This window comes from Folsomia candida, unplaced genomic scaffold, assembly GCF_002217175.1.
Source record: "Folsomia candida strain VU population unplaced genomic scaffold, ASM221717v1 Fcan01_Sc011, whole genome shotgun sequence".
Lineage (NCBI taxonomy): Eukaryota > Metazoa > Arthropoda > Collembola > Entomobryomorpha > Isotomidae > Folsomia > Folsomia candida.
The window spans coordinates 356,037-383,952 of NW_019091203.1; the positions used below are offsets into that span (position 1 = coordinate 356,037).

Here is a 27,916-nt window from a genome sequence, read left to right on the forward strand (position 1 = left end):
ATTGGAATTTGTATCGCTTCCGAAATTATATAATTTGTTTATATTTTCATAAAGTATTTTCACAAATTATGATAATAATGAAATAAACTGCTCAGGTGAGTTGAGATAACGGCTTGTAACGTATGGGAGAGATATTCCACTTTTAGAATGTAGCTTGAAGATAAAACTCAATTAAAACCCATTAAAACCCAACCCTAGTAGCACAAACTCGAGAATTACACGGGAAAAACACCTATTTTCGGACACCGAATCTCGTGATAAACTCGTGTTGATTTGGTGTAAAAGTTGGTGAATTTTGGGGGTAATTGTCGCCAAATTGGGGTGTAAAACTCGTTTAAAACTCGCGTTATAAACGTAACGAAACCATAAACTAACACGTGGAAAACTCGTTTAATTCACGTATAAAATTAGATACTATCTCGTGTAATTTTCGTGGTTGCAAATTCTCCATACACGTATTTTATGCTAAATAAACCCAACAATTACACCATTTAAATTATATAAATCAGCTTTATTTTAACTTAAATTGCTTTATGATTAAAATAAATAACAAAACAATCCAATAGTCCAAGAATTACTCATTTGGTTGATCATCGGGTTCAGAGTCGCCCCTTGGGAGTGTTCCATCACTATTTAAATATATTATCAATGAATTATTAAGTTTAGATTTAACATAACTATGTAATGTGTAGTTACTTCGGATTATTCTTCTTCAATCTTTTAGGTGCACCTTTCAAATATTCTTTAATTGTGGTTTCCATCTCGTCATCGGTGACAAGCTTTAATGGTAAACTCGCACGAACCGCATCTAAAAAAATATACTTCCATTAAACTAAAATTTCGTGTATATTTACAGTCAGAGAAAATTTACCAAATACAATGTGTCTCATCCACGCATCACAAAACGCGATTTTGCTACCCCTGGACCCAATCCAGTTGTAATGCTGCATCAATTCGTCCGCACAAAGTCTTGATAACACCCGGCGTGTGCAACTTCCGATATTGCTTACTTTTCTCTTAGTTAATTTTACAATCTGAAATTTAGCATTTAGATTGTGCAAATTATTTAACTGTACATTACATATTTTTAGACGCAACGAATGGATTAGGATTATTTACCAGTGATTCCCGGTTACTTGGGACTGCATAAAAATTAGCAGCATTACTAACATCGACCATATTCTTCAGTGGAATTTCGTGCCGAACTTCATCTTTCGTCATCTTTCTTCATCATCGGCTTTCTCTTTCCATCTAAGTTAAGCAATATCGCGTCAAGTGTCTCCTGGATGTTACGATTTTGCGCTTTTAAAATGGCCACATTTCTGACCACCCAACTCTGAAATTGATTTCCTGCGCAAACAAAGACAGTGTTAGCTAACTATGCAGAAATTTTTATTGCTACTTCCCTACCAGAAAGTGAAATTTCGTCTTCACATGAGGACTGGGATGTATTTGTTGCGTCTCCCTCTGGAACTGGTGGTGCAGTTACTGGCTCGTTTTCATTCATAACGCCGAGGAAGTGAACCATTTCGGTGGAAGCTGAACATCCAGGAATATCCATGTCCGGTTCCGGATTTCCAGTTTCTGATACTCCGGGCAAAGATGATCCGTTTTCCGTAACTGAAACGTAATAGCATTATTAATTAATGGAAGGTAAATAAATGCTGAGAAATAAACTTTGCCAGTGTAACCCACCTAAACACAATTTAAACGGGATCTTACTGGACTCTCTAATTTTACTGGGCTTTATTTTAGGAATTGATTGTCCTTTAGTTGTGACTTTCTTAGCTGCCGGCGTAATCAAGAGTGACTTCACATTTTTCACTGAAACATTATTTTAAAATAATTAATGGAATGTGTAAATATACAGTCACCTAATATGAAACAATTCTGTAATTATTATTAATTATTATCTCATAACGGTTCTTACTTAAGTTATCATTAGGCGCAGGAGGCGGTGGCAGTGTAGAGTGACAGTCATCCCCTTCACTTTCCGAGCTCTCATATGTATTGGGCGCCTCTTGACGAATTCGAATTTTACCATCGCCACTCCCAACCTCTGCGTCGGACTGGTCCATTACTTTGGGAAGCTTCTTCACCGCCTCATGATAAGTGACTGCGTAATAAAAAAAGTCTCAATAAAAAAGAATTAATCAATCTTAAATGAAACTTGAAAGCTTAAATAGCTCACCAAATTTGTGTCCACCACCAAGTAGCTTGACATCATGGGTTGACCAGTTTGACTCGGGGGGCATATGTAGGCCAACAGCTTTCACAATTCTGCCAGGATTTTTGTAATTGAGCCAGACGCACTGAGTATTATTTTTACATAACCACGCACTAGTGACTACTTCAATTTCCTCCGTCTCCAAAAATTTGAGTAGCACAAAATGTTCGCTCATGATGATTCAGATAAATGAATAAGGGGCGCACCAAAATATTCTTCACCGTACGGCAACAAAATCACTTTTTTGACGATTTCAGAAATTTTAATGCACTCGACTGGTCCAAGTCTTGATAATAAATAAATATTTATGGTAGATGATTCACAAGGAGTTTTGTAAAAATTAATTTTGTTTTGAAATCGTCGTCCAAGGAAAAATTCTCCTGTCTCTCCCTGTAGAAAAGTATTTATAATAATAACAGCGCCGTCGCCTATCTCACAAGCACTATCACCAGGTCCTCCAGCATTTAATTTAAACACCTGGTGTTGAAATTTCTTGTAAAAAACGGAGCAATTAATATCAAAGTGAGAGTTATGATAAGACCAGGCAGAGTAGAGAAATGGATGGAGTGGAGTGGAGTTGACGTGGTGGTGGGTTTGGTCTTCCCTCTCTAGCAGTCTTCTGTGCACCTGCTGCAAGGGGCAATTCGTAGATCGCACCAGCTTTTTAATATCTTGCAATTTATTTTCGAATTTAAAGGCACTAAATTTGTCAAGTTGACCGTGATTAATGCAATCATTCGCTAAGTGCAAAAGTCCGTGGACATTAAATGACATGTTTTCACGGCCATAAAGCATATCAAAATACTTAACAAAATAGTGTAGCAACTCATTCGCATAATTATTATGAGTGACATGAAGTGTTTTATCAGCCAGAATTGTTATTGCAACATGAAGGGAAAGAAAATGTTGATATAATGGTTTCGAAATTGTCTGTTTCAAAACTACTGGTCCCGTGTATAAGATGAATTGGCGAAATTCGGTTGCTTTCCAATGATCTAAATCTTTTAATTTGCGAGGTTTGCGAGCAAATTCGTGAGGAATGTACTTTTTTAGTTTAACTAGTTTTTCTGAAATTTCTTCAATCTGATTTGGCCGTAATCTGGCAGGACATTTTTTTCCTTTTGTCAGCAAATGAAGAATCTTACGCACAATTCCTAGACATACTAAATGCATGTATTCACCAGGCGAGCCCTTAACTAAATCTAAATCAGTTTTTTCCATAAATGAGTATTCATTATGATGCTGAGGATCACTTTTTTCACGATGTGTTATATTTGTTCTTTCTGGGTGTCTATCATACGGAAATATTACGCGGTTTTGATAATAAAAACCTTTTATAGTACAGCTTCCACATGAACTGTACCCAGTGTGACACTTTGTTCCGAGCACAAATGCACGCGCTGGTGCATCACAAATTAAGGCACTCAACTTTACTTCATATTGAACGCCATTAATTAATATAGGTCTAGGCAATTCTTGCAACTGCTGAAGAAATGGCGACAAAAACTCATTCACTGAATTTGGTTTCCCCTGTCCAGAATAAATGCCAATGACGAATACATTTTCATTTATTGCGCCTAAAATTGGCCAAAATTGATGTGATGAACTGTGATATAAAGGTATTCCGTCAATGTTTATTTGAAGTTTCACTTTTGCACTACTCTGGCCATTGTGTAATATTATTTTACGGATCGATGTGATCCAATCAAACGAGCAGTATTTTCCTGGAGGAATATCAATAATAGTTGTTGTCCTTGGAGTTTGAAGTAGCGTCCTGCAATCGAGGGGTAAATATTTGAAACAATGATGACGATGCAGAAGTTTTAACAAATCAGTCGTTGCGGTCGCGGTGGTGTTGTGAGTTATTGTCCAACTTCTTAATTCAGCCTTAAAATTAGTAACTGCTTCACCATCACTTTCGTCACTTTCACCTGTGTTATCACTTAACGGTGACGCTACGCTAAAATCACTGTCACTTTCAACTTGATCTTCATTGTCAACTACGACCAACGATGAAACTTTATCCTCAGTCGCCGGATGGTCAGCAAAGTCTGGCGATATTGGTGGGTGCAGAGTTTTAACAACTAAATTATAATCACTTATGACACCGCTTATGTTTCTTTGTACTTGTCTATTTCGAGATTTTTTCATTTTTAGAAATATTTAACTTAAATAAAAAATGAATTCCATTTTAATGACATGTTAGTAATCCTGCATTTATTAAGTTTAGCCGCGACAGATGCATTGGGTCATCGTAAGAATACACCAATTTACAACGTGTAAATCACGAGTATTTATTCAAAGTCGACGCTAAAAATACACGTATTCGATACTCGTGTTTTAATGTGGTATATACACGTGTTTCATGAATTGTTTAGATTTTGGTATTTTGTAGCTGAGAAAAACACGAGTATTACCAAAAAAGTTACACCAGTGTGACACGGACACCTAATGCACACGATTTTACACCAATTTAACACGCGGAATTCTCGGGTTGAGCTGCTAGGGAAATAAAACTCAAATAAAACCCATTTACCACGGTTAAACCCTTTGGGTTTTATTCATTTACAACCCATTAAAACCCATTAAAACCAATTAAAACACAACCCATTAAAACCCAGGTAGGAATACCCTGAATCTCGCTAATGCGTCTAAATCTGCTAATCAGGTGCTCCTTCACCTATAAGTAGTCTATGTGTGTACCCGCTTTTTTAAGCTAATTAACCCATTTTCTAACAATCCAAGAATTTGAACTTCCACAACCTTAAGTCTCACTGCAATATATTCGTTACAAATTAGTCGCAATATTGATACTATTTACTCGCTGTTTTATTACTTAAACTAACCCATTATCTAACATTCCTACCAAATTAAACGATATGCTTTATAACATAACTATTATTATTTTAATCTGCGTTATATGATATACGACTCAAGATAAAGAATTATAAATTAATAACTTCAGTTATATAAATTGCATCATGTAGAATTAGTGCTTTATTAGCCAATAGGCTGGGCTGGCGATAAAACCCGTTTATTATTATTAGATATTATTATTATTATTAAGTACTACAGGGTGTTAATAAAGTCCGATCCCATTTTTCCTGTAAAAAAGTGAAGGCTAGTATAAAAAAAAACTACCCGTGATACTTACAAAAAATGTTCGACATATTTACCTTAGTATTTGGTCTTGTTACCATTTACTTTAACCATGCCCTCAACTCTTTGTTTAAGGCTCTGTGCTAATTTTTCCAATGTGCCTCTGGAAATCGAATTCCATACATCTTGAACTTTTTTTTACTAGCTCTTCCCTCGTCCGGGGTTGTGGCTCTTTGTATACATTTTCCTTAAGTATGGACCACTGGTTCTTCAGGGGATTCAAATCTGGGCCGTTAGCGGCCCACACCCCCTTGCTCCAGACCGTTGAAACTTGCGTCTTGATGAGACTCAAACTCGCTTTTGCTGTATGGGCTATAGCACCATCCTGCATGAAAACTATTTTTCTTTCATTCGGAAATATTTCCTTGTTCCCCATGCTATCGAAATAGATAGGTAATATTTTTTCCATATAATGCTTTGCATTGACTGATTGGCCTTTTGGTATGATATGTAGAGGGGTCACGCAACGTGCACAAAATCCACCCGCTACCATAACTTTAAGCCCGAATTTTGGGATCGCTCTTGATGGTACATCCGATTTGTTTTCTGTCCTGTAACGAACATTTTGTTGGTTCAATTTTGGATATAGTTCAATAATAGATTCGTCAGTCCAAAGGATGTGACTGCGCAATTCTTCACCAAGTCTTTTTTCACTCAAATGGCCACTTTTCTGAAGGAGTTCTTCAAATTTCAGACGGTCATCGATATATTTTTGTGACATGAGAGGTTTTTTTGGTTAGTTTGTAAGCTGTGTGACCCCACTTCGTAGTTTTCACAAATTTTTGCACGGTCACACAGTTAATTTGCTTCTTCTTCTCTTTATAGCGTTTTGAGTCATTTAACTCCCTTGCTCAATTACGTAATGAACTACCGGTTTTCTTGCAAAGTCTGTTTTTAATCATTCTTTTTGTGGTAGGTGACACCTTTCTGGGTCGCCCTGGTCGCTTTTTGTCGTGGACAAAATTTTTATTCTTCCATTTCCAAACAGTTCTGCGGCTGCAGCCCAATTTTTGCACAATTTCTGTAGGTTTAAGCCCCTGCTGATGCAATGTTTGTATCTCAACTCTAAGATGCTCATGACTTACACGTTTAGTTGTTCCTCCCATGGTAAAAATTTGAAATAAATAACTTCACTGGTTCAAAAGTTCCAGCTGAATTTGTAACAACCACGCTCCAAAAAATGCATGGGATCGGACTTTATTAACACCCTTTATATTATATATTGTCTCGTCCTAATCCTTTGTAAATCTTGCGAATTAGCTGGAAACCTCAAGTAAGGGTGTAGGAAATCTCCGACCAAGTTTGGTTCGTACCACATGGAAGCATAGTCTAATCTTGCCTCACCTTAGAATAAGTTTGTAAAATATACATACAATATGGTGCGAACATTAAAAGAAGAGTACAATTTTTGAAAATTTGTCAACCATCACTTTTCTTCAGTGACCTCGCTAGAGCTCAGGTGATCGGAAAATTACGATTGATTCTTCACCGTACAGATGAGGTTAAATTAATCGTGAATTTTACGTTGCGACATCGCCCTTCGAGGTCACTGAGGAGAGCTAATGTTTGAGAAATTTTCAAAAATTGTACTCTTCTTTTAATGTTCGTAGTTTCGCAACATAGTAAGTACATAATCACGGTGGCTTCTTGTTTCCAAATATTTTAGTTGAATTTCTTTATGGGGAATGTTCATAATTTGATACCACTCCAGATGTAATAGGTGTGTAAGTGTTTTTACAGAAATATGTCTTCTACCCAAAATATAGTATTTTGTTCTGCATTCGTACCCGAATTTCCCAGAAGTGATAAATCGTCACTGATAATAAACGCTAAGATTACTTTAAAATTGCTGTTTTATAAACTTTAAAAATTTCAACAATTTTTGAAAAAAAAAATAAATTTGAAGCTTTTGGTTGCCACCATAGCTTGAGTTTCTCGAAAGACAAGATTTTTCTCTGTCATGGTCAATTCGGATTTTATGATTTTCTCATGAGAGCAAGTATTCGGGAAAAAAGTATTAACTATAGTCGCAAAAACGATTAAATTATGATCAATTAAATAGGACCCTTAGTTTATTTTGGCACGTTTTAAAATCATACAATATCTCTCTCAAGTGCAAACTACTTTCTCGCATCCTCTCCGATTGGCAGGACAGGAGGCGCCCCGAAATGTTCCTGGATCTCATCCAATGTTTTGCCTTTAGTCTCAGGGACGAAAATGATGACAAATGCTATCCCCACAGCACATACGGCGGCAAACCCCCAGTAACAGGCGGGCTAGTAGCAAGAAAAGATTATCAATCTTATTACACCCTTAAAAAGATGAAGTCACCCTTTAGAAAAATAAGTATAGCCTGAATTCTATTTTAAGTAAACTATACTAAATCCAGAACAACAATATGACTATGATCCCTTGAGATGTAAGATCCCAGAATTGGGGGATCTCATTGTAATAAATCAAATCAAATCAAAAAATCAACGTAATCGCGATAATGCCTAAAACTCGAACTTGACGTGGTGTAATTTACATAATATAAAATTCTAATAACTTATTTACTATCAAACAAGTTATTGCTAATTTAAAAATTTAACCGATGGAATCCAGCCATACCTCAAGCTACACATTGCTACGTTACTGATACAATTTTATTTTAAAAATAGTGTTAAAATTCTATTTCTGATTCTGTAAAATTGCTCCATTATGAGCCCGAAGTTGCCCGGAATATAAAACGAATAGTGAGGAATACAAAAGCTATACCATATTTAACATGCGTATATAGAGTTCAGACTACAGTTTCATACTTTTCAAGAGGGTAATATTATTTTTAAAAGTATGTCGTTCATAACAACAATTACCAACTTACCGCACCGACTTCTGCTAGCAAATCGGAGTAAAACTTGGTGACAATGAAGGAAAGAAACCAGTTGAACATGGTGGCCATCGTGGCGACCAAGCCTATTTATAAGTTTTAGGAGGTAAAATGATTAAATGTGACAGTGTAAATATTTGCATTTTAATTAAAACTTCTTTAAACCAAATTCGACAGAAGTGTTGGATCCTTCTTAAAATGTTGTCATCTACCTTTTGATTTGGCAGGAAGCAATTCACCTAACATCATCCAAGGAAGTGGGCCGAATCCCATACTAAATGCTGAAATCTGTGAGTAAAATTTTAATTATTTATTCAGTACATGTACATACATAGCCCAATTATGAAAATTCGCAACAATGTTGGGTGGTTTTATGAGGCCGCCTACATGTAAATACGAATTACTATCACACTCCGGATTTACCCTATAGAAAATTGTAAATATTTATGAAAAAAATTGAGACATTTATATTTCAGAGGTAGATTTTAACTTTGAAATACTATTTTCTTGAAAAGCGCAATTCTGATACGATTTGTAGGAGACGATGGTAATAAATTGAATATTGTGGGAATATACATAGTATAATATCCATCAAATTCTTTTGTCTCAAACGTGACAAAATCTCTCTGAACACTGTTACTACAATTAGATTAAGGTTATTTGTACAAATAGTGGCCTGAGCTGGATTAAAACATAATTATCTTGCGGCCATACATGGGAATTCACAAATTACCCTGGGAGAGCTGCAATTGGGACTAATTTAAACGATTTAAGGGGCGAAACAAATTATTTCTTAAGGTAAAATCCATCGCTTTAAGAGTATGGTTAATTTAATTTTGTTTGAAAGCCAGTTAAACTTACATAGATTATCAGGGACGCCAGTGGGAGCCAACCAATGCTGTCAGCCTTATTTTTCTCCTTCAGAAGAAAGAACAAACCCAACAAGACCAGAGAGACGCACATGGTTGCGGCTGAACCCGTGAGCAGAATTTTCCGCCCTAGTCTATCCACCAGAAAGACGGCTGCCAACGTGGCTACGATCTGCATTCCATTCACGATTATGGCCGAATCCAAGGGATCCATGTCCGACCCGGCATCGGAAAAAATAGTCGAGGTGTAGAAAATCACAGCGTTGATACCTTAAATATGATAAAACTTGTTTTAACTTTTTAGTTTCTTCAATTTTTTACCTTTGGCTACTTACTGACCTGACAACTGTTGGAAGAACATTAAGGCAAACATTATCAGGGCAGGGCGAAGATTGAACGGCAGTTTTAAATCACTCAGCTTAGCCTTGTTCGTAAGGGCTTCGGTCACACCGGCTTGAATCTATAATACGCCAAGTGACAAATTTACGTAAAATTTGGATATTACTAACAATTGTATTTTATAATTATAACGGAGACCCATTTCTTCATAAAAAAATAGGGGCTAATTTTTATGCACACATCATAAGTTCATGGGGTACTAACGATGCTCAGCTCCTCCTCGACTTTTTGGGATGAAGTTTTCCTCCTAAACCAACTAAGAGCCTTGTTCGCTTCTGCCTCCTTCTTCTTCATCAACAAGTATCGGGGTGATTCCTGCACGAACAAAATGGCAACTAGGAAGGCGAGAGGGATTACTCCGCAGATAAAGGAAATCCACTGAAAATCGGCCAATTTCCCGAGCACATTTCTAAAAATCATATTTGCATTGTTTATCAGAAATTATATGTTATGGTCCATCGGTCACATCTAAAGAACTTGGCTTGGTTAGAAATTTCACAGAGAAGATTATCATATAATCATACATGTTCAAACAATATTCATTCATTTAAAGTTCATTCATTGAAAGCCTTGAAAAAAATTATTCCTTCCTTATTCATAATTTGTAAAAAAAATATTCATCAATTATTCAACATTTATTCATTATTCACCCTTCCTTCATTATTCATTTTATTCAAAATTCAGAAGACTAGATGAACTTCTCAACGTTCCCTATATATGTATTAAGCATCTAGCAAAAAATGAATGATGAAAAAAATTCATCCATTATTCATTCACACGAATTGAATAGATATTCATTGAATATTCATTTATTAAAAATCAGAATAAAATATTCATTCAATGTTCATTCAATTTTTGAATATTGAATAAATAATTTATTGATTCATCATTAAATGAATGAATGTGAACATGTATGTATATAATATGCCATTATATGCCAGCGGAAATATGGATAAGCGAGATTCAATTAATATTTTAATTATTGCGACTCAAATATGAAGAGCTAATTATTTTGTTGGAAATTTTAATGAAAATTGTTGCCAAAAAAAATTAATGAGCATGTAATGATTGGCGAAATTATTAATTTTGATTGGAATACATCATATGTATTTTCATTGGAGGATATAAAATAAACCTGCGAGATTCTAGGGTAGTTAGTGCCTCTTATTTTATTTTTGGTCTGGTATTGTTCTAATGTTTAAGGTTCGGGCAAAATCTTGCTCAAATTGTTGGGCGGAAACCCAGATTTAAATCGCTCTCGCTTGATCAAGTGGAATTCTAAGCAAGCTAAATTTTTGGGGTGGGTCTAACGGGCCCCATTACTTAACCTAAGGTTGAATTTTTAAATTCGGGATTTTTTTTACATAGCGATAAAGCCTATGGCGGGCAATATTTTATCAAACCATACACAACGAAAATTCCAAGGACAACCATGAGCTGAAAGCCAGAACCCAAAGCGCCACGTATCTCGGGTTGCGCAGTTTCTGCAATGTACACTGGAGCCACGAGGGAGAACCCGCCACCACAAAATCCTATTCATCAAAACTCTGCTTAGTTTGGATTAAAATATTTAACAGTTTGATAATTTATACCCTTTAAATAAAAGTTTTACTAAATTTGCCCAAGATTTATGTAGTGTAAACGAGGATGACACAACATTTTTGATAAAATATGCTTAACCGTAGGATAAATTTTGTATAACGGTTTGACAAATTTTGTCCAACTGTGGAGTCATCCACTTTTTTACGCAGTCTGAGGTATGCTACCCCGAGATTTTGAGGTATTGGGGTATTGCGGGTTTGGATGGGTTTTGGGGTAGACAAAATGAGCAATACCCAGGGTAGTCGGGGTTTCGAATTAAAAAAAGATCACAATATATGATAACAGCACGTTACTGAGAATTGTATCAATTAATTAGATATTGAAATGTAATTAATAAACTGGTTTGTGAGAAAATTGTTGAAAGTAGATTGTTTTCATAACGTAATACATGAGGTATTGACTCAGTTTGCCCCAAAACCGCGACTACCCGCTTAGCCCAGGTAAAACCCCGGGGTATGGGCTAGGGTTGCCGCGGGGAACGGGTCGGGTACCCGTTACCCGCATACGCATACCCGCACGATTTTTGCGGGTACTTGTTACCTGCGGGTAGTGAGAACTACCCGCACGGGTACGGGTAGTTCAGTTTTTATTCGATTCCGGCCATAAACTGGCTCACAGACGAAGTCAGAAGTCATCGCACGCCTTACATTTACAGAAGTATGATTTTAGTATTTATGAAATTCAAAATTTGTCATTTTCCATCAACATGCGCTTATAGCGATCGTGACTTTTCGGTAGCAGCAGAATTCTACAACAGCCTCAAATACTTTTCGCGTCCAGAAATTATTGTTTCTCAAGTATAATTTGTGGATCTAAAATATCAGTACTTGGACTTGGACTTGTATTTGTGTGTATTTATTTATGTAAGACTGACGATATGTTTGTTTCAAACCTCAATCCGATTCAAGGCGAAAATTTTATTTTTAAATGAAAACTTCATTTAAAATAAAATTTAAAAAAAATCAAACCAACAATGGAACCTTTTTCCAAGCTACATACACAAAGATTATGGAGCATGTTATACCAAAAATTCAAGCCAAAAATTAGGAACCACGTTACGTTCTTTTTCCTCCACGTTCTTTTTCCTCCACTGGAAGATAACATGGTGGACTTTGAACTCTGCCCCCCCCCAATAGTTTTCTTCAAAGGGGTCACTCACCGGAAATATCAGTGTCATGTAAATTCCTAATTTTTGGCTTGACTTTTTTTGATATAATTAGCTAGTAGATCCTGGTGTAGCTTGCAAACGGTTCCCTTGTAAGCCAAACATTTTGGTTTCAGGAACAACTAATGACATCTAGCAAATTATGGCATGAATTTTTTGCATCTAAAACTACTTATCAACCCAAATGAACAAATAATTGGTTAAAACAAATTTATTCTGAAGGTTGGCTAGTTTTTAAATTAATTTTCATAACGGGTAGCGAGTAACGGGTATCCGTGCGGGTACGGGTAGTTGGGCAGCGGGTTGCGGGTCGGGTAACGGGTAGCATTTTCGCTACCCGCGGCAACCCTAGTATGGGTTTTCAATGGCAAAACCCCGGGGTTTTCCTTACCCGGGGGGTATTTAAGTATAGCACAATGTTTTTTAGAGTTTATACAAAAGATCGCGAAGAGTAAGTAATTAGTAACTTTATTTACCTGTAATGAACCGACCGACGAGCATCATAGCCAAATTTGTAGCAAAGCCCATGAGCAGCCAGCCGAGGAGGAAGGGAAGGGAAAGAATCATCATTGTTGGTTTTCGACCAATTGTGTCCATTAAGACGCCAACAACCGGTGCGGAAAAAAACGCGCCCGCCTGTTAAATAAAATTGATTGATGAATTATTAGACGGGTAGATCAGCGATGCGCCGTGTCTTACGAAGCAGGGTACGCTACCCCGGATTGGGGTATTAAATTTGCAGAAAAACCTAAGATGTATTTGCAGGTTTTTGTGGTGTTTTTTCATGGTTTTTCGAAGATTTTGGGGCAGATTGAAACAAGATTGTTAAAACTATAACTTAAACCAATAACAATTACATTTTCTGATTCAGCCTGAAATTTAGTGTATTTTTATGGGCGTAAGCGTTAGAGACATCTGTCAATCCAGTTACACACATCTTTAAAAGTAGATATGCACCAGAAGGAGGCTAAATGATGCCTGAACGAATTTTGTCCCCTGAAGGATAAAGTCGTCACGAGCCTTTTTCCGATCTAGGAAAAACACTTTTTCGTAAACAAATTTTTCAACATCCTCTGAACTTTTGGCTCAATTTTTGACAAAAATATATAATTCAATTTGGTTTGCGTTTTTGGAAAGCTTACTAACTTTGCCAATTTTTATGATGGCTTACATAACTAAAATTAATATTCCAACTGGTTGAAAAAAATGGACAAACTTGACACTTTGTTTGTGGGGACGCTTCTTCTTCTAAACTCAAAACAAAAATTTGTCAAATCAACACTGCCGGTGGCAATATATTACTTAACCGCCTTGGTTAAAATGTTGTATCCGAGTTGTGATGATTTTAATACGGGTAGTTATAATGTCATTACCACTCGGAATCACAATTGCAACCAAGGCGGTTAAGTAATATATTAACACCGGTGGTGTTAACTTAACAAATTTTTGTTTTGAGTGGTATTTAATATCGCATTCTTATGTTGATGCTCACGCATAGGATTGCGCCGATCCAAGACTCTGTCCCTGTGCTGATGTCACGAAAGTCATCTGAATCCTTCCTCATGCTGGGCAAACCTGGACTCGTCCATGCTAACACGGTTCCCAAACCAAATGCTCCGAGCGTGGCTGAAGAAGAAATATATTTCATCGTTAGGTAATACTTAGTAAAGTCGGCAGTTTCAAAAAAGTAATTAATCGATCCAAAAGTTATACATAAAAAGGGTACACTTTTGGCAATGATAATAATAATTTGGAAACAAATCGTCAGACGTGGACATACTATGCATATACATATACAATGGGGAGAAAATTAAATTGTACGGTAGAAAAAGAGTTCCATCTACTTCGCACATTGGCCATGATAACACCTTCAAAATTTGCAAGGTAATACCCGGAATTGTCATGGGGTACCGTCCCTGTTTTTGAAAAATGTGAAAAAGCTTAAAGGTCACAAGACAAAAAAGTCCACTTCTCAACTCTTCCTGTGATTTTTTCCTTAAAGGCTTTATTTTGTAATCGATAGCTCAATGGGAACATTTTATATCTTGTTCAGTTCTCTATGATTTTTTTAACAAAGTTATAAATTTTATAAAAAGCTTAAAATAAAACACTTGGTCAGTGGGGATAAAAGTTCAACAGGTGTTGGAGAATCTCTCTCTACGATGGGTCGATACGCCCTCCTTTCTGGGATGGTAAGGTTCGGAAAACTAGAGAGAGAGGAGAGAAAAAACGGAAAGAGACAGAAATAGGAGAGAGTGAAGAGAAATGGGGAAAATTTTAGTGTTTGGATTTAGTAGAGGGAGAAGAGGAGAGATGCCATTTTGAAATTGGGAATAGTGTTGGGTTGGGATAGAGAAGAAGAAGACGAAGAAGCGTTGTTTTTTTTGTGTGTGGATATTAGTGAGTGTGGAAGCGTTGTTTTAGGGGGTCACATACAGTAAAACTTACCAGCGGTTGCGGCGTAAATTTGGGTACTTTTGTCCATCTTGAGAATCAAAATTAAACCCCGTCTATGCAAGCCTGTAAATTCCTGACTTGACAAATGGGCTGGTAAACGGACAAAAGTCGGTTCGTTACTGGCAAATTAACTACAAAGTGTTAAGATAAGTACAGATTTTATTTGGTAAGACAATACATACATTTCAGTTTAGTCCGATATGTATGTAAGACAGACCACTCTCACCGCATTTGCATACCGCGTGAAACAATTAATCAGTCGGGTCGTGTAAGTTTAATCAAAGAGATAAATGCATACCGATCTTTGTTTAATAAGTAGGTATTAGTTATTCAGACACAAAATTAATTGGACAAGAATATCGAGTGATATCAAGTTTAACCTCCACGCTACCAAAACACACACTATACATAAATGTTATCTTTTAGCTGTGCAATCCTCTTTTTTACTTAACCTGGAATCAATTTTACTTATTTTTTGTTTAGACTGTAGTGTCCTTCTGGGTGGTGATTATTTAGTCCCACGGAACAAGTTATGTGTTACAGAATTTGTAATACAGATATTTCAAATATTATATTTCCATTCTATGCCCAAGCCAAATATCTACACTCTTAAAAAAATCAATAACCGTTGGTATTGATACGTGACTCTACCGCGTGGTATTGATCCGGTATTGAAATAATACTATGTGATAAAAAATTTAATACCAATTAGTATTAAAATTACTACTATGAGGTATAATTTCAATACCGGTTATTTACCGATATAACCGTTTAATACCAAAGCGGTAGAGTCACGTATCAATACCGTGAGGTTTTTTTTCAATACGAAGTTTCTAAGAGTGTAATCATGGGTCGTTGATAAATATATAAAATTCTACTAATTAGCTGCGCATGTGTGAATAATTGGCATACATATGGTACGAGAAAGGTTAAAGTGGGCACGACACTCTTGTCCAAAACATACAAGTTGCAAATTGATAAGTAAGATAACACGTATGTACGAGCCCAATTGTATAAGCGTAAATAATTGGGAAAAAGAAGAATGGAATAAATTCTGCTGATGACCAGCCCATCACAAAGATTGTGGATTGGTGTCAACCACTGAAATATTTGGGACATGTAGGTAAATATGAAGCCGACTGCTTATTTATAGAATGACACTACCACACCCTGTGTTCATATAAATATCCAGAAAAACCCAATTTATCAAAAATAAAAGCGAACTGTAGTGTTAACTTATACAAAACACAGAAATTTAAAAAACATTCTAAATTTTAGTGTAATCAGTTAATTAATAACTCATGGGATATTTTCTGCACAATTATAAGAGAAATCTGGCTTAATTTAAGTGTATGACATTGTGTTCTGGAAAATTTAAGGATGTATTGTAAATATTTTCATTATAACTTCAGCAATTTATTTTTGTATATGCATGCACCACACATCTCACTTATTTACATATACTGGGATAAGATAAGCCTTTATAGATTTCGGATAAGGTGAAATATTATAGAGCTAGTTAGCGTGGTGATTGATCACCATTTATTTATTTACTTATTTATCACCCCCATTGTAATGGAAAGTCTAATTTTGGTTTAACTAGATTAGTTAGTCAAGTGCAATTAATTAATGCGGTGACACAAATTTTGATACGTTATGCTTGACAAATTTATTATTGTCGAAATAATTAAGCCTTTACATATTAGAGTTATTCAGTTTAATTTAAAGTCTGTGACATGTGACAGTGTTTATTCAATGTCATAGCGACAATACATAGATACATACATATTTTAGAAAATAGAGGAACAAATTCATTAATAAATTTTGAAATAAGAATAGATAAGGGTTACCTACCATCCGGATGGTAGGTAACCCTTATCTATTCTTAACCGGATGCATCCGGTTAAGTTCACTCCACGTATGCAGTAGGGACTTGACGAAAATCAAAGTTTTCCAAATAAATTGCAACTTTGCCATAATCGAAATATAAAACTGTGCATAAATATAAGTCATACAGTATAACACCATTTTCCCATATCTGAAGGTTCTTCCAGATTGACAGAAAACCCCGACACTTAGCATTTATTATTTGGTCTGAAACGGTACTACCAAATCTCCTAACTTCAGTATCATCCTGTATTTTAGGTTTGGCCATAATTTGACCATTAATTCCTTCCCCCTCCCCAAAAAATGAACCAACATTCCCACAATTCTTCCGTAGTCTTCTCCCAAATAAATAATTATTGCAACACATAAAACCACAGCATGCACGATGAATATTAACCCAATCGACTCTGATAATTTAAGCCCCTGTACCCGTTGAGATTCCTCTACATAATCTACCTGAAACCTCTCCTTGTTCAACCGTCTCACGAAATCGGTCCACTTCATGTTAATCCACCTATTCCAAATCCAACTTTCCCCATGCGAGACTAAAATTCTATTGACCAATTTAGCCCCCGCTAACGGGCCGTACACCAATAACCGAGTCGATAAGTTCTCGAAGACCTCCTCCGTCACAAAACAGGAAACCTTATCAGTACGAACTTTTACCTCTGCTTTTCCCAACTTGGTGAAAATCTCGTCCTGAATGTGAATATATCCCTGGTACGTTGCAATTCTATCGAACCATGCGTATTTCAAGGTACTGAAATAAATATTAATTTCATGATCGACAAGTATATCGTCTGTGGTGATCTCTTTCCCCATGATTTTTTTGTATTGCTTCCCCACCAAAAAAGCCCCCAGTGGGAAAGACCCTAAATTCGGGATAACCATTTTATACCCAGCGAGCTCCAAGTCTTTCGTAGTTTTGTATATTAGAATGTGGAGTGGAGCGGTAATATCTGTGGTTATGAAGGACTCGTAGTGATAAGAAAGGAATGAGATGAAGATAAGACTGGGCAGTGTGTACATTCCGCATCGGTCAATTTGTCTGATAGGTTCGTAGAAAAAGTAGAATAGAATTTCGAAGGCTGCCCGCACAGATTGACGGATAAGGCCAAATAAAACTAGGGACGTTGCGAGAAGGACCCAAATCTCCCAGTCGAACGGGGTCACGAACCAGATCCACTTTGGTGCGGTGAAGGTCGCTTTCTGTACGCAGTAGAATGGGTGTAACCTCCGCTGGTTGAAACCAGCTATGAGGACAGGGTTGTAGTCCGAAAGTTCGTCCACGGCACCCATTTCCAATGTTCCCCAGCAAAGTAAGAGAGCTGTCCAGGTAGAGTCCTCGTATGGAGAGCACGATTTAACGTCTAGAATATATAAGAAATAGCGCTTTGGTATTATTGGTGCACTATTCAATGCGTAATGATTATATAAATACTGCATAAAAAATAGATAGCCGTGCAGCATTTGTAATATATAATTTTGGGTTTTGTGCTGATAGTGGATGATCATATGCTTAACGCATCGTATTTGAGTGCCCAAAATCTATTGAAACAACGGTTTTCGTACGCAGACTTAGTATGTATGTTTGTCTCCCTGTCTGAAATTGTTTGACATTGTAAACTCGCCTTGTCTTCAGAAAACAGGGCAACCTTATTGCACATATGATGGGATTGACTAAAATTTCCTTATCGTCTGACGTAGTAAAGTTATGCCATCATCTGACAGTACAATTACCTCATCGTCTGACGTTGTAAAGTCATGCCATCATCTGACAGTACAATTACCTCATCGTCTGACGTAGTAAAGTTATGCCATCATCTGACAGTACAATTATCTCATTGCCTGACGTAGTAAAGTTATGGCATCATCTGACAAAGTACAATTATCTCATTGCCTGACGTAGTAAAGTTATGGCATCATCTGACAAAGTACAATTATCTCATTGCCTGACGTAGTAAAGTTATGCCATCATCTGACAAAGTACAATTATCTCATTGTCTGACGTAGCAAAGCTATGCCATCATCTCACAAAGTACAATTATCTCATTGCCTGACGTAGTAACGTTATGGCATCCTCTGACAAAGTACAATTATCTCATTGCCTGACGTAGTAAAGTTATGGCATCATCTGACAAAGTACAATTATCTCATTGCCTGACGTAGTAAAGTTATGGCATCATCTGTTATTGCAAATTTGCCTTGTCATTTGACGTCGTTAAGTTACTTCATCGTCCGAATTCCTCAAACTTGCATGCTAACTCCAAAGTCAAAGTTTTACACCAGAGCTTTTTACTACTATACATAAGCATGGAAATATCAATTGGCGAATAAATTAAAGTGTCTGCAAATCGCTTACATAAGCGTGTGAAAATTACAGAACTAACACAAATGTTAGGTCCCTTATACACAATGAACAAGTGAAATTACTAAATATCTTAAAAAAATCTGTGATTTACACTAGCTGGGAAATTATCAAAAACTCTTACCTTCCGCCCTGGTAATATTTAATTTCTCCATCGCAATCTGTAAAATAACGTAAAATCCGTGGGAACATTTTGGCTCTGAGCTAAAATATATTTCACACTTTGCAAGCCTTGAATTTTCCTGAATTTGTTTGGGCGTAGAAATTTTCTCAGTTAGCTGGTGAACTTGTATCGCTCCTGCATTTCCGTTAGAATTTAGCCTCACATGAAGTTCAATCAGTCTGCCGGGATCATTGGTCAACTCAACGCGGAAAAATCTGCTTATCTCGGGACACATGTAGCACAAAATATGTCCAGATTTTATGTATTCCCTAGTCATCTCCAAAAATACTAGAGGACAAATAAATCTTGGTTCCGGAATGTCATTCAGATCAAGAAATGCGTCAAAAAAGTAGTGCAATTCTTTAACTACGACGTAAAATAGGACTCTGAAACTTGAATCAGTTCCATATCCGGAACGTGTGATAAGGTAGTGTAAGCTGTCGATGGATTTAGAAGGAAACAGGAAAAACAATTTATGATTGGGTGACAATTTTCGTCTTGCTCTAAAAAATTGAGGTTCTCTCGAGCCCAGGGATGATTCCAAGGTTTGAGTACAATTGCCAAAATACGATTGGATTATTTTAACATGACCGGAAAGCAGGTAAGATTCCAGGTCCTCAGTGGGACCACAAGTTCGAAAATTTAGCTCATATCGGAGTGAAATCTGTGAAATTAAACGTGTCTCATGGAATTGTAGGGATGACGATGACGTTGGCGAAATATTTATAATGACGAAAATAATTTTTACTAATTTTGGAATCATAGTTCGTGTGTTTTTTTACTTTCTTAGGACAATTTTAGAAAAGGTGGTGTAGACATTTTTTATGTAAACTTCTGTTTGGGGAATCGTCTTAAGTTTGCTCATTACTGGACTAGATTGGAAATGAAATGTCAAATTTTTTCCCCTAGCAAATCTTGATTATATGTATACATGGATTAGGATTTTGCAGTAATAACAAGCAGTAATAACATCATTTATTCCACTAAAGTAGATAGTTACCAGTGTGTGTCTGGAAATTACCCAGCTGCGGGAAAGTGTTTCTTACAGGTACACATATTTTCTTGAAATGAATGTCATCTAAGGAACAATCCCTTTAATTAATTATGTGTAACACTACAAAGGCTAAGCGTTTAGGTTACGCGGATTTCTTGAAATTCTTGTGGGCTACATGCGTTTCGTGCACCTTCCATTTCTTGCAATGTGGCAGAGGAAATGTGGAAAATGTGTAAGGACTAAAAAAACACTGATAAATATGTAGGTACGTCACGGTATAATTGGTTTCGTCTAAACTATGGAAATGCAGGAAATATATACGTGTAGAATCAAATTGAACGTCTACAATGACAATTATGTAGGTTATTACCGGTTCGATTTATTTATTATTAGCCGGAAATTAGCATTTCTGGTTACGTTGTCAACAAAAAAGTATTATACATATGTAGTTACATACATATGCATCTGATTTCTTGACAGGAGTAGTGCAATTGTTTGTGTAATATTTATGCATAGGGTTTGTAGTTAAATATTCGTTTCTTCGTAATAAACATTTATTAGGATATTTGATAAGAAGCTGAGCGTTAAATGAGTCATTAATTTCTAACTTTACATGTAGATTCTAAATCGGTTATGATAATACATAATTTATCGAATGCGAGGAATTTATATGTACGTGCAGACTGCAGTGATACTCCAGCAGAAATCTTTAATTCTCCAGAAAAAACTGACCGGGAGTCCCTCGCGAAGTCGAGTATTTCACACATGTGTTGATTCGGGAAATCTCTTTCGGAATGTGTCATTAGAATTTTTTAGCCAGCCATGTTTATGAAAAAAACGAGCAAAAGAATGATCAATGAGCAGAAGAATGAAGAAGGACCAAAAAGTTTTTTGTTGTCCAGCGTTTCGCAAATTAAAGGAGGAATATAACGTTTTTACTTAATTTGTTAATGATTAAATGAAGCATGGGTGGCAATTCCTGGGTAAATATATATAAACAAAGAGGCTCATGTCAGTACAAAAGGTGGATTACATTACATCAAGCACATAATACTTACACACATAACAGTTAACTACGGTATCAATAATTAATTCAAGGCAAACGGTATCAGTGGGATTATAATGAACAACTTGTATTAAAATTATTAAGAAAAATAAATAAATTACACTCTTAGAAATCCGGTATTAAAATAATACCACGCGGTTTTCATACATAACTCTACCAACGTGGCATTGATAAATAATACCGTGTAGTAACAACCCGGTATTAAAGTTTAACAATACCGGTATTAAAGTTTAACAATACCGGTATTAAAGTTTAACAATACCGGTATCAAACTTTACGGATTGGAATAACTTTAATACCAAGAAATCAATACCTGCGTGACAATATCGGATATCTAACAGTGTGAAAATTCTAAAATATAAGAAAATTTGTTGAGGTTAGTAATTGTAACTAATCGCTGTCATGAATCTTCACGTCGCTTTGAATTATCCTAAATCTGGTCTCCGATATGTTATTCGTCTGCATAAAATCGACCATTGTTTTTGCTGGCTCTTCAGTCAACTGAAAAAATATAGGAGAAATTAATCTAATTTAAATATGACTAATTTTAATATGGCTAACTTAAATATGTATGTAGTTGGGATTAATTCAAGTTGGATTTACTGTGGATGAAGTTCTAACCCTGCAGACTTATTACACCGCTTTGTAGCATTAATTTCACGACGTCACCGGTCAAAAAAATTTTTTCCTCCAAACTGGTCCAAAATAAAAGTCTAGCATGGGAATAGTATAGAAAAATTATTTTTAGCGTTCTATGACCCCTGGGTCATGAATTAAGGGCCCCTGAAGGGTCAAATAGCGTTCCCTGATAACCCCATGCAAATGGGGTGTCAAATTAATCCCCTGGACCAGGGGAACCAGAAAAATATTTTTATAAATTTTTATGACCCTTGAGTCGTGAACTAGGAACCCTTGAAGGGTTAAATATCATTCCCTCACAACTAAAGGCAAGTGGGGTATCAAATTAATCCCCTGGACAAGGGGACCCCAAAAAATATTTTTCTGGATTTTTTTGACCCTCAGGTCAAGAGTTAAGGGCCCCCGAAGGGTCAAAATAGTAACCATGGTAACCCCATGCAAGTGGGGTATCAAATTAATCCCCTGGCAAAGGGCAAGCATAAAAATATTTTCCTGAATTTTTTTGACCTATAGGTCAAGAATTAAGGGTCCCTGAAGGGTCAACATAGTAACCATGGTAACCAGGCTTCATAGCCTGTCTCAGGCAGCATACTTATGTTTGTATAAACTGGTCCCTTTCTCATATACATATCTTTATGCACCATCTTGTTTGGGGAAGGATTGGGTTAATGGTTGGGGTGATGAATATCCCCTAAAAACTGATGCATTATAAATATATGAGGTGATGGGAGACCCCTTATCCTTGCTGGCTTCTCCAGTCGACATTTTGAAATTTAAGTTTTGGAGTTTGTACTTACTGGTATCCGCTCAATTATTAATTTTTAAAATTGAAGATGACGTTGCATAACTTAATTTATGGAACACTGTATGTGTTATATATAGTTCATTGTGTTTGTGGTAAAAGTTGCGCGAATGTCGATAAAATAGAAATAGATAAACAGGTTAAAGTTGTGTGTGATGAGACGGATAACCTGGGTGGATTGGTTATCTGGTTCAAGGAGACATTACCATCCAATTGCAGTGGATTTCTGATATGTAATCAAACGATGTGTATGGAAATTAATGAAACTGTTATGTTCTTCAGTGACACTATCAAAATTGAAGAAGTAGAGTATGAAAATAAAAAGATACGGATATGGGGAAGGGAAAGCTATGTAACTTTTTATTTTAAAAGTTTCGTGGATGCCAGCCGTTATCTACTAAATAACATCACAATTTCAAACGCCAACCACACATTTCCATCCAATAAACTATCCGACTTAACTCAGGAAAAAATTAGTGACACTTATTGTAATATAGCGGCTGAAACGAAGAACTGTACCACCAAGCAAGCAGTAACTAAAGCTATTCAAGGCACTACTCCTCTTCCTTCTGCATGCACAGTTCTAATTCTGTGCAACCAAATATCATGCATCAGGTTCAACTACACAAGTCTCCTGCATTCAGCCTTCTTTGCCAGAAAGCACACGTTTATTCCTACCAACGAAGGTAAATTGCCATTTTGCTTTCATCTTCGTCAAGATGCATTTTTCCATCCTGGATCTCTCCGACGCCCACGTGGTATTATACTTTCCTTGGAGAAAGCTAAAGTTAAAAAGGCGCCAAGCGGATTACCTTTCAATCTCCCTGGATATAGGTAATTGGTTATTTTGGATGAGTTTTTTTATTTTTGAAGTTGCGATTGGAATCTTTATGAAATGATTCTTTATTAACATAATTTTATTATTGGTATTAATTAAGATATTGCGGGCCTGCCACCGATATTGAGAAGCAGGATGATCTCGGTGGCCCAATAAATGCTGTTGGTAATTGTTGCCCAATTTATGCTCATACACTAACCAAGTCAAATTTGTGAAAATTAATTTTATAATTTTTGTGTTGATATTATTCACAGATGCAGCATGCCGCAAACATGACGTCGATTATTTGCTAGGGGTTCTACCATCAGAGGCAGACGAGGCACTTCTAACTACTGTGCAATTACATCGAAAAGATCTGTTCCCACTTTTTGCGGCCGCAATGAGTGCCAAAAAATATTTCGAAAGTCAAATTGGAGGGTCCTATACATCCTTCTTATATTTCTACCCAGCAGGATTTTATCCCAGTTTAACTTTGCATTTTGCACATGAAACGGTGTACGATAAAACTTCAGCAGGAACACTAACAACTGCTCGTGCCATCTGGGAAGGCCAAGCTCAGGAGTCAAAGTGGATAAGTATTCTGCAAAATATTTGGCTAGGGAGCTGCTACACGGTGGATCCAGAAACTAATGTAAATCCACCGCATATCGATGTAAGATTATATTTTTGCACTATTAATGCTAGCTCAGATTCATCGATTTATTCTCTGAGAGCACAGACGCATTTCATACAAGTTTATCACTTTTAGCAAAAACAGTCTGACATGAATTCCCTCGTCATGCCATGCTCAAATGTGGATGAAATGGACACCAATGCAGACGCACTTGTGAGAAATATTGCAACATATTTATAAATAGCAGCGACCGCGGATGTTGTGGGGGACATCGTGAAATTGTTATTGTAGTAACAAGCTCATGTACGTTTTTGTTCTGATCAATACAGGAGGATGGTGATGGAGATGATGAACGTGGGCACTGTGGACAACGTGAAGAGTTAGGGGAAGGGTCAGCTCCTGGCGGTGAATCACCAATGGACACTTCAAATACAGAGTATGCATCCAAGAGTACAGAAGGTGAAGATACATGTGTGGGAACAGACATTTACCCAACGGCCCCTTACAAAGGGGGATGTAGGATGATTTTGAACGAATTTGCAACCAAGAATGATGATAACCAGATTTCGTTTATTGAACATGTTCGTATTTTCCCAAAAGGCGCTCGTCCTCCAAAAACTAATTCACTTAACGGATTCGTTGAAATAATCCTTGTGGGCGGGATGACTATCCACCAAGTAATGTACGCATCTTTCCAGAACAAGATCTTCTCAATCATACAAGAGAAACAAACTACGCAACGCAAAATAAAAAATTTCTACTTTGTCCTCGGATCGAAACAAGTTGCACCAGATATGTTGTTTTCTGACAGCCAGATTACTAGTGACCATCTCGAAGGAATCTTACCTGCCGAGTCATTGACGTACTGCATAATTTTACTTCACTTCGGACACAATCAAGGGCAATTTCATCAAGCAGTTCAATCTTTTTCACTAATCCAAAATGTTCCACCCGGCAGTGACACGGTAGGCTATCTCCCAACCCCCATAAACGACGAAAAGATGAACCTTATAAACGAGTTCATTCAAGATGTCCTAATTGTTGGTCCTCCTTGTCCGGATTCTGAGTGTGGATATTTCTATTCCCTTCTCAGAGCTAAAGAACAGGTATTGGGGGAAGGTGAAATGCGAATTCCTTTATCTGATGTTCCTAGACGGAATGATGGAACCAAACCTTACCTTAGTCTTTCGAGGTGCAGTCCTACGAGTTTTCCTATGCAACAATTAGCCTTTGAAATTAAGAAAGCAACACCGAAAGCGAAAAACGACTGTAAACAACCAAATACTAAACTCCCATTCCAACTACTTGGTGTTTCACTACAGGCGACAGCTCAAAAGTTAATTGTCAACGCCAAAGTATTCTTTGACAGTAACCAGGTACAGTGTGAAATACTAACAGGAAACTCTGTCACCAAAACTAGCCAGATTCTAGGAATTGGAGAGAGAACAGTTTATCAGACAATGGAGAATTACAAAACGAATAGTATAAAAACACCTGGTAAGAAACGTATTAGACCAACGCCAGTGATGGATCAGTTTGACGACTTCCGAACTGAGCACGTTAAACGAATCATTCATCAATTCTATGCTAATAATCAAGCACCAACAATGCATAACGTATACACAAAACTGATGGAGGAAGTCAAGGAAGAAGAAGATGGTCGGATAGCCCGAGGAGAAACTCCTACAGCGTTCAAATGTTCCAAGTGGACGTTAAGAAAACTCATTAAGCAATTAGGATTTAGATTCAAAACTGTTGATAAGCGAGCAGTTATCCTCATGAGATCAGACATCGTGCAGAAGCGATATGAATATCTGTCCGTAATGATTAAAAATCGTCAGTCCGAGAACCCAAAATGTGTTGTCTACACAGGTTTGGCTGATTAAATATCAAAAATGTTTTAATTTAATTTAATATAATTATTAATGCATTATATTTATTCAGATGAAACGTGGGTCGATAGTTATGCTAGAACTGGAAAAGGCTGGGTTATTAATTCACCAAAGTCATTTCATGAAGCGGCTTTATACACCTTCCAAAACCCGAAAATTTCTAGAGGACCACGTATCATTGTGATGCATGCAGGTGCAGTTCAACTATCCACATTAAATAGGAAATTATTTCAAAATAATAATTATCTTCACAGGTGGAGAGGATGGATTCGTACCTGGCGCTATGAAGGTATATCCAGTATCAAAGAAGAAAGTCCAGATGGATTACCACGCAAACGTTAACGGTGTCGCTTACATGGCTTGGTGGAAGGATCTTAATCAAAAGATAAAAGATAATTATGGTCCATGCATAATTGTTATTGATAACGGTAATATCATCCAATAATTTGTATTTGTAAATTCCATTTTAATTTGAATTTCATTTATTTAAATTTGTCAGCTCCGTATCACAGCACCAAGGAAGCCCCAAAATCTACATCCCGAAAACAAGAGCTATACGACTGGCTGAATGATAATTTAGAGGGCCCTGAAAAGCTGAAACTAAAACCTGTAAAGCAAATGAGACGACCTGAATTATGGAAAATGGTTCAAGACCTTAAAAACGGAAATGAATATTACATTGTGGATAAGGAGGCATTGAAATATGGAAACACTGTTGTCCGGTAAAGTTATTTTCTATTCATGGGTAATTTACTAATAATTTGTAATATTTATTTAAACACTGTATTTACGTATTTTCCAGATTACCCCCATATAACTGGTAAGAACTGGTAATCATAGGTAACGGTAATAAGAATATTCATGTAATAACTATTTTTAGCGACTTGAACCCAATTGAGTACGTGTGGAAAGACATCAAGCACGCAGTTAGGGCTGCAAACACACAGGGGACCGCTGAGTTTGCACAAGCTGAGGCTGAGAGAATTATGACAACATACACAAAGGAACAATGGCAGAAACACATCAAACATGTGCACCGGTTCGTAAAACCAAGATTCGCTATTATGGGAATAATTCGCAATTTCTACATTATTATTGTAAATAGATTGGAGGACGAGTATTGGAAAAATGATGGACATTTTGATGACTTCCTTGATGACTTCCAAACACGTGTAGCTTCAGCCAACCCCATTCGAGTGAGTTCTTGGTGACAGTAAACTATTAGTAAAAAAATACATAACTTATACATAATATACAGATTACAGCAGCAGATGATGTGTCTGACGACGAAGATGAGGACCCTGACGATGTTGACGAAGTAGTTGATAGATTCCGAATGCAAATACACAATGATATTGAATACTCACAGGCTGGGGAAGAAGAAGACTTGCCTGAAGAAGAATGTGCAACTTCTAGGAGGAGATTAACCTTCCCACCAGAATCAACCTAGATTTTAACTTCAATGGATTCAATACATAATAAATATTATAAATAGTGAATCCGATTTGTACATAGTGTTAAGAATTATTATTCATTAAATTTGTACCAAATTTTCAAAAATATGCCTACCCCTCTCTACTTAACATTCTTGCAAAACTGAAAACTTTAAAATAATGTCCCGTTTAGTAAAATACAATAAGTTATTATTTGACCCTTCAGGGGCCCTTAACTCTTGACCTATACGTCACAAAAACCAAAAAATATTTTTCTGATTCCCCTGGTCCAGGGGATTAATTTGATACCCCATTTACCTTAGTTACCATGGTTACTATGTTGACCCTTCAGGGACCCTTAACTCTTGACCTATAGGTCAAAAAAATTCAGGAAAATATTTTTATGCTTGCCCTTTGCCAGGGGATTAATTTGATACCCCACTTGCATGGGGTTACCATGGTTACTATTTTGAC

The 27,916-nt window shown here is 36.6% G+C and overlaps 3 protein-coding genes across 3 annotated transcripts; 1 reads left to right on the forward strand and 2 right to left on the reverse strand.

The window, feature by feature from the left end:
* Nucleotides 1-544: 544 nt before the first annotated feature.
* Nucleotides 545-1,246, reverse strand: LOC118437012. The gene is made up of 4 exons (XM_035855754.1): nt 1,120-1,246; nt 872-1,034; nt 697-808; nt 545-629 (listed from the first exon to the last, which is right to left on the reverse strand). Exons 1-4 carry the CDS (start codon nt 1,219-1,221, stop codon nt 575-577), a joined length of 432 nt encoding a protein of 143 aa, XP_035711647.1. The 5' UTR covers nt 1,222-1,246; the 3' UTR covers nt 545-574.
* Nucleotides 1,247-7,425: 6,179 nt separating this feature from the next.
* On the reverse strand, nt 7,426-14,947 carry LOC110854944 (facilitated trehalose transporter Tret1). Its single transcript, XM_022103370.2, has 10 exons — nt 14,739-14,947; nt 13,783-13,916; nt 12,767-12,926; nt 10,932-11,055; nt 9,728-9,932; nt 9,464-9,584; nt 9,117-9,394; nt 8,468-8,543; nt 8,250-8,341; nt 7,426-7,662 (listed from the first exon to the last, which is right to left on the reverse strand). Exons 1-10 carry the CDS (start codon nt 14,773-14,775, stop codon nt 7,507-7,509), a joined length of 1,383 nt encoding a protein of 460 aa, XP_021959062.1. The 5' UTR covers nt 14,776-14,947; the 3' UTR covers nt 7,426-7,506.
* Nucleotides 14,948-22,910: 7,963 nt separating this feature from the next.
* LOC118437038 lies at nt 22,911-27,548 on the forward strand. Its single transcript, XM_035855806.1, has 12 exons — nt 22,911-23,500; nt 23,605-23,669; nt 23,759-24,156; nt 24,253-24,330; nt 24,447-25,989; nt 26,062-26,202; nt 26,264-26,437; nt 26,509-26,731; nt 26,812-26,829; nt 26,890-27,048; nt 27,115-27,205; nt 27,268-27,548. The coding sequence occupies exons 1-12, from the start codon at nt 22,911-22,913 to the stop codon at nt 27,457-27,459; spliced, it is 3,672 nt and encodes a 1,223-aa protein (XP_035711699.1). The 3' UTR covers nt 27,460-27,548.
* The last annotated feature ends 368 nt before the right edge of the window (nt 27,549-27,916 follow it).

What these genes read in the sequence shown, in the direction of transcription:
- LOC118437012 (XM_035855754.1), bottom strand. Translation starts at nt 1,221, where the DNA reads ATGACGAAAGATGAAGTTCGGCACGAAATTCCACTGAAGAATATGGTC. An exon ending in CAAGTAACCGGGAATCACTG is followed by an intron (nt 1,035 to 1,119) that starts GTAAATAATCCT and finishes GCTAAATTTCAG; the next exon opens with ATTGTAAAATTAACTAAGAG. An exon ending in GATGAGACACATTGTATTTG is followed by an intron (nt 809 to 871) that starts GTAAATTTTCTC and finishes ATATTTTTTTAG; the next exon opens with ATGCGGTTCGTGCGAGTTTA.
- LOC118437038 (XM_035855806.1), top strand. Translation starts at nt 22,911, where the DNA reads ATGTGTATGGAAATTAATGAAACTGTTATGTTCTTCAGTGACACTATC. An exon ending in TGGCCCAATAAATGCTGTTG is followed by an intron (nt 23,670 to 23,758) that starts GTAATTGTTGCC and finishes TATTATTCACAG; the next exon opens with ATGCAGCATGCCGCAAACAT. An exon ending in TATCATTGTGATGCATGCAG is followed by an intron (nt 26,203 to 26,263) that starts GTGCAGTTCAAC and finishes TTATCTTCACAG; the next exon opens with GTGGAGAGGATGGATTCGTA.
- LOC110854944 (XM_022103370.2), bottom strand. Translation starts at nt 14,775, where the DNA reads ATGGACAAAAGTACCCAAATTTACGCCGCAACCGCTG. An exon ending in GGATCGGCGCAATCCTATGC is followed by an intron (nt 12,927 to 13,782) that starts GTGAGCATCAAC and finishes TTTATTTAACAG; the next exon opens with GCGGGCGCGTTTTTTTCCGC. An exon ending in CGTCGGTCGGTTCATTACAG is followed by an intron (nt 11,056 to 12,766) that starts GTAAATAAAGTT and finishes TTTGATGAATAG; the next exon opens with GATTTTGTGGTGGCGGGTTC.